We start from the raw sequence: 11,323 nt of genomic DNA on the forward strand, positions 1-11,323 counted from the left end.
GCACTGATTCCCGGCGGTGAGCACAGGGCTTGCAGCTATTGCCTCCCCTGAGCACCAGATACCTTGCGGTCCAGTGCTGCGGGAGGAGGGAAACAACTGTAAGTAACCCAAAGCAGCTCAGCATAATGACCAGTTAACTGGGGGTGGCGGGACGAGAGGTGGGAAGAAAAAAGACAGACAGATTGTACATTTATATAGTTCAAGAAACACAAACACACTGAACAAGCCCTTTTTCTCCCACCAGAATTCAGTGTTATGGAGAGAAACTGCAAGGCCAGCAAATTCTGCTTGACGTCCCAAAACAAAGTGAAGTAGTATCTGGGCTACCTGTTGATGATGGAGAATGTACCAATGTAATGCTGCGTGTTTGGAAACATAGTGAGCTTGTGTTATTGGTTCTTGATGCTCTTAAAATTACAGCTGAAAAAATAAGCAGGATTATACATTCATGATGGAATTCTCACTTTGTTTATTCCCGCTGATTACTGAAGAAAACACTGACTACATCAGCTATATATATTTTTACTATGAGGCATCAGAAGACTTCACATAGTTCCAGATTACCTTCTAGTCACCTTACAAACCACTGCATGCATTAGGGCTAGGGGACAGTCTGAGAAAATAATTAAATTCCCAATAGGAGAAACAGATTAAAATAAAGGGATAAGCAAGAATATCAGTCTATAGTCTCCATTACTAAGACTGATCAACACTAATTACATAAGAACAAGTGAAAATATAGTTGGTCTGCAGGCTTAAGTCAGATAAAAATAAGAAACAGTACTGCATCCATCTTTGTTTTATGATTCAAGTCAGTCTAAGTAGTCCAACAATACAGAAGCCCCCATAGAGACAGCTAGAGGACCTAATAATTAATATATCAGTTCAACACAGTGTTTTCATCAGCTTTAAGAAGGTGGGAGGGAGGGAGGGAGAGAGATCAAAATGCGATCTTACAGAATTTAATCTTCACTACACATTGTTATTCACTCCGGTCCTTTGGCTCTCGGTATTTCCACTGGATATAATCAAAGATGTCTTCCTCGGATTCGACTGGTAGGGCCTCCCCAGCAACTCCTGCAAGCAAATTACAGATGCATTGCAAGATCAAGATAGAACTGCTGTAAGTAAAACAGACTTGAAAAACAAAACCAAAATGCCCCCACAAACCTCTTAATACAGTGTTTAGGTACTAATTCTCATTAATAAGGTAATGAATTAACTTCAAGGCCATGTGGTTATGCAGTTAAATATATTTATATTCATATACATAGATATATATATAGTCAGCACCCCTCCAAAACAACTGAAGGATGTATCTTGTTAGAAGAGTGAGAAACCACATGTGCTGTGCACGACACTGAAAAAGCCATCTTTAGGTCAGTATGATTCGAAGCAGATGAGGACACTTTGTGCCACAGCCCTGCCCGTATGTACGCAGGCTGCCTCTCCTGCTCTAATGGTGTCCGATACCAAACGGGACACTGCGAAAAGTTTCATGAACTACGGTATTTATCAGAGGTATTTCCAGTACATGGAGAAACCAATTTAAGGAGAAGATCATGCAAATATGTAACTACAAAGAATACTCTGTGCAAAGGCCCAGACTGACCGGTGACACCCAAGGGACGGATAGTGTACTCATTGATCGTGAAGCCCATTTCCAGTGCATGAGCTCTCATGTTCTTATTGAATATATCACTTCCTGTGAAATACAGTACACCACAGTAATACTGATCTTTGGGGACAAGCCTAGAATAGAAGTGGAAGAAAAATACGGATTTAGAACAAATACATAACAAAAAAGTTACAAGTCATTTGGAATTCAGCCAGATGCCATTCTAGGTTTACTTCGTATTTATGTGCGCACATTCTGTCACTCTGTAAATTTTATTTTCTCGCAAGCCAGATGCAAGAATGAAATGAATTGTGTATCAAAGAAAGGTTCGGCACATTCACCCTGACCCAGCAGTTACTGGTGTTCAGCCACTACATGGTTATGGTGCTTGCACTCCTTCCAAGAATTAATGTCAAAGTCGTATGATAAAGTAGGTCACAATTCTGAAACTGGATACAAAGTCATAATTTAAAATACAACCTCCTTGCTAATAACTGGTTGCAGATACTGGCAGTTGTACAGTGGCTTCCATACTGCAAAAGATTTGGAAACCTGGTAAATGCAATGTTCTGAACATGGAACTAGAGATTTGAAAGGAGAACCTGATGCAAATGCCTACTGGGTAGCAGCCAGCTAAAGCAGGGGGCCTGGGGGGTTTATTTGGTGTGTGTACCGGATATCAATTCTCCTGTGTGGATAGGCTGTTCCATCTTCTTTATCTGGCAGCTGACAGACACCCTGTGAGAAAGTAAGGAAAGCAAGAAATTAAAAATTAAACGGATTTGAGATCAGTCTTCACCTCCTCACCCCTAAACAACCTCTAAACTACCCTCAGTCATGCTGGAGAGCAAAGTTAAATTCCGGCTGAACCAATTCAGTATTTCACAAGAACGGCTGGATGTCATAGTACTGTGAATCACTATTTTACACTGCTAAGAGGACCTTAGTTCAATGTAGTATATAACTGCTTCTGAAATTCTTATTGCAGCAGGATCACAAGGCTTCACATTTCCCATTCCTCTGTCCTAAATACTATCAGGCTCTTCAGGAGGCACAACCATCAGCAGGTTAAGGAAAATGCAGACAGAGCTCTAGCTAATAGAAATTTTTAAAAAATAGTGACTTTTTTTCTAGAGAAATCCTCTGCCAGTTTTCATCTCAGAAGTGCTTTGTAGTCTTCATGCCATTCACATATCAGCCTTTTATTTTTTCCCTACTCTATGATCACCTTAAAAGACAATGAAGAAATGTTTACACACTAAATGCTTTCACCAATTGCAGCTTCATGCTGAGACGACTCCTGCCGTTGCACACGCTTTCAAAGTGGTGTCGTCCGTCTCCTTGCTGAGACTTGCTTCTCTCACATTCTGAGCTGCACATATTTCACTTTTTACAACATTGCTTTCTTAGTTTCCACTTGGAAGATGAGCTATTCTACAACTATTTAAGACTGACAGGATTATACAGACAAATGGTCAAACTATAACGAGCTTGTTGAGCTGGGAATGCGAACTGGGAACGCAGAGTGTCTCTGCATTTGGCTCAGAGATGTACATTTAGCTTTAAACCCATAGAGTATTCACCCTTAAACCATCTGGCAAGAAGGAGAGAAAATTTATTTTATTCCTCCTAAAAATCAAGCAAAAAAAAAAAAAGCCATCGAGTTTCATTACCACTCAGAATGCTCATGTTTTAAGCAAAACCAAACCAACAATCAAACAAACAAAAATTCTCAAGTGCTCCAATAGCACCTTTCATCTTGGGAAAGCAAGTATCTTTAACTGTAGTATTATATATTTAAGTATTTATGCCTTCCAGAAGATTAGCTGAAGATAACGGTATCTTGACTCTTGAGCAGAGGGCCTTTGGTGAACCCTCCTGCAGAACGGTGCTGAGCGTCCCCGGGTTCCACGGAGCCGGCGGGAGAGACCGAACGCACCACCGCTCCTCATTTCCGCTCAGCGTTGCTTACGGTTCTACACTTCCCTGTTAGAATTAACTTTAACCGGCGTGTAAGACCAGGATACCTGGGGCCGGTAAAGAAAACTACGTGAAGCAGCATAACACCCAGTCCATGCGTTCAGCATAAAAAAGGTTTTGCTGTGAGCAAGGGACCAACGAAAATGAATATTCCTGTAATTCATTACTTTCTTTTGGCATCCAACATTTTCTCTATTACATCCCCAATCTAGCAGCTTCTCCATTAAATCCGCTCTGCAACAGAATCAACAAAACATACATCAAGGAAAACAGAGATGCAATTGGCCTTGTGTAATGAAGGTTGTGTCAGCGGGGTTCAGAATTACATAAATACCTGTAAATTTTCTAAAACTGAAATCTTACCGCAAGAAACGCACTAAGATTTAACCGCAGAGAGTTTTTATGTGGGAAGGGGGGGAAATTAAAAAATAATAATTAAAAAAAAAATCACAACTCCAGCAGTCCAAACAACATATCTTGTATATATCCTGGCTTCTTGTATATATCGTGTATATATCCTGGCTTCTGTCAGGAAAGGCAGTCCCCCCCCCAGCATCACCACCAAAAATGCCTTACCATGAATTTGGTGTCACCTTGAGACAGCACATCTGTGACAAAGTGGACTTTTTCCAGTTGTTCTACAACTTGGTGCAGAAGTCTTGACTGGAACAGGGACAACACAGAAGAAGAAATTACTTCACAAATTACAAGGATATCTTACCAATTTACCAGATAATGGCCCACATAAGCAAAAGACGTCACTATATGTATTATTGTACAGTAAATCAGACTCAGAGGGGAAAAAAAGATAACAATAATATGGAAAAAAAAGCTAAAAAAATTATAGTTGTGCAACATAAAAAAACCCCCACTGAAATCTCCGTATCAGATCGCTTTCCTTGCAAGTGACAAAACTAGTTTCTTGGTTTAAGTCTTCAATGACAGAAGCAACACAAGAAATACAAGCTGTCTTTAAGACTTCTGCAGAGTTAGTTCCAAAAGATTACAAGGGCAGCAGGACAATTGCTTCTTGTCTAAAATTATGGCTACATAAAGAGATACTTACTCTACCTTTAAGCCCTGCTTTATCCAGCTATCTCTTACAGTTCTACATTGTAAAAGCTCATAAATTCGAGGGGGTGGGAGGAATGTGTACGAAGAAGGACAGCAGGATAAGAGTAAGTACACTGAATAGTTCTGCAAGAGGAACAAACATAATACACGGACCTGAGAAGTGATTATAACTCCTCAAAATAAACATGGTGATTCAAGAGAAGAGTTTACTATTACAGTAGCAAAAAGATGCAAGAAGCTGCAATGCAAGTCTGACAGTACATATCATCTGAATTTAAACACACCCTTGTGGAAGTAATGCACAGTACTGATCCACAGGAGCAAAGCAACATACCTGTTTGGATGAGTCAGATGTGAAACTCGGATGGGTTATGAGAACATCCATATCACCACTTGACTCTGCACCTACACAAGTAAGAAGCAAAGAAAAATCCGTCTGCGTATGACAAAGCATACCAACAGTGAACATCCATCCCGCCTCTTCCTGTAAACGCGTTTTGCTGGTAGAAAAGTCGCCATTCGAGATATTTGCGAAAAAAGGATCTTTAAGTCAGAGAGCCTCGTTCTTCCATCCAAAAGTTTATATCCCTGCATATCTCAGAAAATACCCAATAATTTCTTGCTGTACTCTATAGCAATAAAGCACAAGTGGTGTTAATGTAAAAGCAAAGCAAACCATTAACATGTTACAATATATTGCTCTTTATGGGGGCAGGGTGGAGATGCAAGGATTTATGCAGGTGTTAGTCACTGAAATAACCAGTAAAGACAATACTAACAGGAAAAAGCCAGGTTCCAGCATAGGCTTTCTCTCTAGAAGAACAACATATATAGTAATGAGTCTTACTTATTGGCCCAAAACACACATAACAAGATCACAGAGTACCAACCTCGTCTAAAACTGCCACAGACTGTAGCAATATAGTTTGGGTCCAGCTTCTCTACCTCTTTCAGCACAATTTCCTATGTAGAAAGGAAAGGTGTGTTTAGAGGTGTAATTTATTGGCCATCAGTGCCTCACATCTTCAATAAAGACATTCTCACCTGCATTTGCAGCATTTCTTCCCTTGGGATTCTTTTCTCAAAATCTTCAAAATATCTGCATATATAAAAATAGAAGTGTCTGAAAGAGCAGCAAGGATATCATCTTAAAATTTTAGTCAATCGAATCTGTATCAGAGGAAGTAATACAACATATTACTGTCACATCACAAAAAGTTCCCCATTCTCACCAAACATCTCAGAAAACATCTGTAAAGCAACAGTAAAAACTCACAATTGCAAGTTTGACAGTGCTCAGAAGATGGTTTCATTGTGTATTATCTTCCCACTGTATATGAAGTGCTGCGATGAGCCGAGAGCACCATATAACCAACTGCATTATATTTACATAGCCCTCTGAAAATACCACAGGTTCCCGACAAAACTCAGTATAGCAGCAAGCAGGAGGAACAGGTCCCTCACGCCCACATCAGAGGGGATCTGTGTTGTTGATCTATCTCTGGTGTCTGAAGGAGTCACCAGAAAAGCCAAGCACTTGCACCCAGGAAAGCTTACTTCAACCCGATCCGCTGGTGATGGGTCAGCTTGTGCTCATTTCTTCTTAGATCTAGAAAATGAAGAAAAACAAAACACATTACTTGAGGACTAAAAATCTTACAGTAAGTTTCTACCAGTGCAGAGATGATGCATTGAAAGAATATGTAAAAGGCAAAAAGCAACCTCAAACAAAAAGGAAGAGATTTTAAACTGATTACTCAACAGCTGATGAGTACAAATGCACAGAGCACTTCCCGATAAAGATCTCAATAGACCATTAGCCTCAAAGCCAAAATCCTTGTTATTTTCCATGTAATTTGTAAGTACTTTACTTTGGATATGTATGCGATGCCTTTAGCCTGTGCACTAACTTTATCATCTTATTCACCTTCCTGAAAGCCTAGGGCATATCTACTGTCACAGAACCTTTGCGGAATAGGTAGCTTGCCAGAAAAAAAACAATCGGAACATGAAGTGAGGACCCAAAGTTACGCTTACCTTCTAAAGTCTTAATTCCTTCCTCGACAAACTTTCTAGCAGCGGCAGGACTGCAAAGAGAAAAGGCGATCTGCCATCAGGAACAGCAAGAATCTTACAAGACTGTAAAGAACATCAGAATTCACTATAACCGCCTAAGTTTTTTTGAGGCCAAGACTGAAATTGCTTGTGATACTCGCCCTCTTTTCAGCATCTGTATTTTCAGCTTGACCGTTAAGTTGGCAGCGATGGCTATCCCAGACTTGACCTGCACAATTTTTAGCATTGATACAACTACACAGTGATGTATAACTGAAAACAAACAAAATCTCACCAAATAGGCAATGCTACTTTAGATAATGATACTGAATGCATGATAAGAGTTACTTTAACTGCAGTCAGTCTCTAAGCCAGCTTAAAGCAACGGCAACACAAGTGTGTCTTTGGACTAGCACTTAAAAAAAACCCAACAAGGCTCCAGTTTGCAACCCACAGTACAGCAAAGCAGTCCCAGCTCCACTTTGGTTGTAGTTTGCCTTAAGAACAACGCTCAAGAGAACGGCTGAACCTTTTTCCCCTTAAAGGGTTTGTCAGCTGATTAATCTGCATAACTCCGCAAGGAAAGAATGACGTTTCAACTGTGATATGGGCATTCAAATACTGTTATACCCAGATATCTATCCAGTATCTCAAGTTACTCTCAAATTTCTAACCAGCAGCCTGGAAGCACAGTCCCCTCCTGAGGAACCACTCTTGAATTTCATGGTTGCAGCTCAACCACCCTTAAAGACTTTTAATCCACTTCCTCAATAAAACTGTTACAGTAGAATGGTCCGATCTTGACCTGCCATTTACTTCCTTCCTTACCCTTTCCTGCATCTGCTGCTGGATTCCAGACCAAGAGAGGCAACTTCCTCTGTCCTGAGGCAGGACAGCACCCAAACTTCTCCTTCTGCATCCCTTCCAGTTTCTCAAAGGCATTCTCAAATTCCAGTATATCCTTAATCTTTGAGCACAGTGGCCCCTCAGAATCACTCAAGAATGACTGCATTCCCAACAATTGAAAAAACAACTCCATTACCCAATGCCAGTAACTCGTGTCAGGAAATTGATAGATGCACTTGTATCATCTTGTCGAATCTACAAAAACATGACAACACAAACCAAACTCTTCTTTACTCCATTTGCAATAAACAAATCTTAAGATAAAACAGCTTAGTCAGACTCCGCTATGGAGGCTCACTATAAATAAGTGCAAAACAGTACCCAGCGCAGTACTGTGCATCACAATAACACCACATGTGCCAAGCCCGAAAACTGCCCAACTACCCACATTATGGTGCCCAGTACAGTTAAACCACAAAACTCTACAGCTTTCCAGAGTCAGAATTCCACTTGTCACAGAAGGCATTCACGTGCTGATCACATAACCTAAAATATTTTCATAAATAGACAGTTTTGAGGCTTTGGCTGAGCATCTTGTTCCCTGCTTTCTACTCACTGTAGACTCTGTGTCTACCATTCTTAAGGGTGACACCAGTCTCTCCAGGGACTACAACAGAAATTGCACAAGCAAGCAGGGTACTCGTACTTGGCAAGTTACAAAGAAAAGCAGCACACGGGAAATAAACCCACCTTTTCCAATTTGCGTAGTTTTCCAGTGGATAAGAACTCATCTATCTTCTCAGCTATTTTGGCACCTACTCCATCCTAAGTATTAGGGAAGAATACAAGTTAACTTCAAGATTACTTAAAGCCATTATATCTATTAAATAAGGAAAGCTCCCCAGAATTTAGTCCACTTAAACCCTGATAAAATATTGGACCATAAGGGAGCACAAGAATTCAAAGGAACACAAGCAGCATAAACACTGTAATTCAAGGGCTATATTAAAAATTGCCCCAAAGCAGCAATTCTGAACAAAGCTTTGACTGTTACCGCTTGAGTTCCCCAAATTTAGTGACGCTGTAACAGAGTGAAGGAGAAACCTGCCACGACAGCATCCTTTTACAGGCACAGACTCAGCTGGGGTCCCCAGTTGCAGCCACGAACCCCCACCAGCAGCCGCCGGTCCCCGACTCGGCCACCGCCGGGAGGAGCCGGAGCAGGCGGAGCCGGAGCAGGCGGAGCCGGCCCCGCGCTGTCCCGGCTCCGGGAGCGCGGCCACGGGCACCTACCAGCTTCTTGGCTTCGGCCCCGCTCCGTATCTTGCTCGGGTACCGGGAAATAACCGAGGCGGCTTTCCTGCGGAACAGCGCCGGTCAGCACCGACCGCGGCTCGCGCGGCGGCGGGAGGGGGAAGAGGGAGGGGGTACCTGTACGCGTTGTACTTGTGAATGGCACGGTTCACGTTGCGTTCGTAATTGGCCAGCTCTGCGGGGAGAAGCGCGATCAGCGGGGAGAAGCGCGATCAGCGGGGAGAAGCGCGATCAGCGGGGAGAAGCGCGATCAGCGCACCCACGGCCCGCACCCACGGCTCACCCGTGAGGAAGTCGGTGATGCCCTCGTTGGGGCTCTCCTGCGGCGCCTTCCGCTTGCTCATGGCCGGCGCGGAGCTCCAGCGGAACCCCGGGACAGAGCTCGCAGGTCGCCGCTTCCGGCGGTGACGTAACAGAGCACGGCCGGCGTCGTTGAGCGTGCCCTGCGCGCGCAGTTCCCCACTCGGGCTCCGCAGAGCGGGCGGTGGGTGCGCGGCGGCTGGGGCCCGGCACCCCCCCACTGCCGTTTTGCGCTGGAGCTGTATTTTAAGGAAAAAATTGCCCAAATTGGTGTCTTCGGTATGAAATGCATGAACGCCCGAAGGCGCATGCACGATTGCCGCCAATGACACCGTGGAGCTCCTGAGCTCCCAGGTTCCGGTTCGTATCCACTGTGATGAGCCTGCTCCCCACACTCGTCGGTTCCGTCTCGTCGCTGTCGTGGATCCGGCACCGACAATCTCGGGGGTTTGTCCTGGGCATTCCAGGTCCTTAAGTTCTCTTATTCTAACTCTTTACTGTAAAACACTCAGAATAAAAACTCAAATACTAGAGGAGTCCTTGGGAGTCAGTAATGCCTATAACCTACTGCAGCTGTGACTTAAAACTTTGCAGACAGTAATTAACCCCGATTTATAAAATAAAATAGTGGAATATAAATACTGGAGCACTAATTGGAAGTAATACCTGTAAAGAGAAAAATCTAGTTTATATAAATATAATAAAAATAATGTGTTCTAGTTAATCCACTCAATAGTAACATAATGATAAAAAATGTCGAAGTGTACATAAATGAAATTATATAGGTGTGAGCAATAACTAAATTTAATTTCAGCTATTACTTGGTGAACTAGGCCGCAATTATTCCCAATCTCTATCATAGTTTAAAAAACACATTGTTTGGGATTCCTTTTAAATGATAAAGGCAGAAAACTATTTGGGAATCATTAGTAGCTACATTTGAACAACCGTTATGAAACAGACTGCAGACACGAGTGACTGTATAGGAAACAAAGAAAAGAAACTTTAGATTTTAAACGGCGTTGGAAAGTAATCAGGAGTGTTTAATATTTAAATTATAACAGAGCCATGAGATTGGAAGCAACAAAGCTCAGAACCAAATAGAGTCAAAACGTTAGATTAAAAAAAAAATAAAGGAGAAATAAAAAGGATTCACTAAATAGTGGCTGTTTATAAATGGAGGTATTAAAAAGTTCCAAGGCAGCAATGATTCCCAACATAACATTAGAAGACTTAGATGTAAAATAAAATTAGAAAGCAGTGAGTTATGACTGTTTAAATTTAACCACAGCTATTTTGGGGTTGTGCAAATACCTGACAGGTATTAATTACCTCTGAGTTGAAATAAAAAGACAGCAAACTACATCTGATTAACAACAGTTAATTTTACTTTTTTAGTGTGATATCCAGTCTGCTGTCTCCAAGGGCGTGGTCTGATAAAACCACGCCCCCAACTCCACCCCATCCAAGCTCCGCCTCTGCCAGTCTGTACCCTCCCCGAGGGGCGTGTCCCACCCCTTCATCACACCCACCCCCAGCAGCTGAGGCCGTGCCCCCAGCTCCACCCCTCCCAACCTCGTCCCCTGCTAAGCCACGCCCCATCAGAGCAAGTGCTCTGCAGATCCCACCCCATTCTCGGCTCCACCCCCAGCTCCTGCCTTCCTAAGCCACGCCCCCTTTCGGGCGTGTCCCATGTCGACCTCACCCTCTCCCTACCCCAAGAGGCTCCTCCCATGGGGGGCATGTCCCACAGGCTTCCCAGAGCTCCTCCCATGCCCACAGGCTCCACCCCCTCCCCCCATTCCACAGGTGGGCCTCCCTGTGGGCGTGTCCTCCCAGTCCCCGCCCCTCAGCACTGACCCCACCCCCTGTAGGTGGGGTCACACTCAGCTGCCCGCCCCCTCCCCCCCCCCCCCCCATGCCTGACCCCTAAGTAACTCCATAGCAACCCTATGGATGCCCCACAGGTACCGCTATAGCAGCCCTGTACCTGCCCCCTAAGAGCTCCAGACCTGCCTCTCAGGAGCCCCTACAGCAGCCACTTAAGTGCCCACAGGTACCACCACAGAAGCCCCATGGCTGTGCTGCAGGACCCCCGGAGCCCCCGGCCCCACACACGCTCAGCAGCCCCACAGC

At 43.6% G+C, this 11,323-nt stretch overlaps 1 protein-coding gene across 1 annotated transcript; it reads right to left on the reverse strand.

Annotated features, from left to right (window-relative positions):
• Positions 1-445: 445 nt before the first annotated feature.
• On the reverse strand, positions 446-9,304 carry POLB (DNA polymerase beta). The gene is made up of 14 exons (XM_065856604.2): positions 9,171-9,304; positions 9,005-9,062; positions 8,867-8,933; positions 8,324-8,398; positions 7,770-7,828; positions 6,710-6,759; positions 6,230-6,281; positions 5,717-5,771; positions 5,563-5,635; positions 5,007-5,077; positions 4,175-4,261; positions 2,292-2,356; positions 1,613-1,752; positions 446-1,077 (listed from the first exon to the last, which is right to left on the reverse strand). Exons 1-14 carry the CDS (start codon positions 9,229-9,231, stop codon positions 983-985), a joined length of 1,008 nt encoding a protein of 335 aa, XP_065712676.1. The 5' UTR covers positions 9,232-9,304; the 3' UTR covers positions 446-982.
• Between the last annotated feature and the right edge of the window lie 2,019 nt (positions 9,305-11,323).

Source organism: Patagioenas fasciata, chromosome 26 (genome assembly GCF_037038585.1).
Source record: "Patagioenas fasciata isolate bPatFas1 chromosome 26, bPatFas1.hap1, whole genome shotgun sequence".
Lineage (NCBI taxonomy): Eukaryota > Metazoa > Chordata > Aves > Columbiformes > Columbidae > Patagioenas > Patagioenas fasciata.

Excerpts from the sequence above, each read along its gene's own strand:
- POLB (XM_065856604.2), bottom strand. The coding sequence starts at position 9,231 with ATGAGCAAGCGGAAGGCGCCGCAGGAGAGCCCCAACGAGGGCATCACC. Across the intron at positions 5,772-6,229 it reads CACCAGCGGATCGGGTTGAA|ATATTTTGAAGATTTTGAGA; the intron begins GTAAGCTTTCCT and ends TTATATATGCAG. Across the intron at positions 1,078-1,612 it reads CCGTCCCTTGGGTGTCACCG|GAGTTGCTGGGGAGGCCCTA; the intron begins GTCAGTCTGGGC and ends ATTTGCTTGCAG.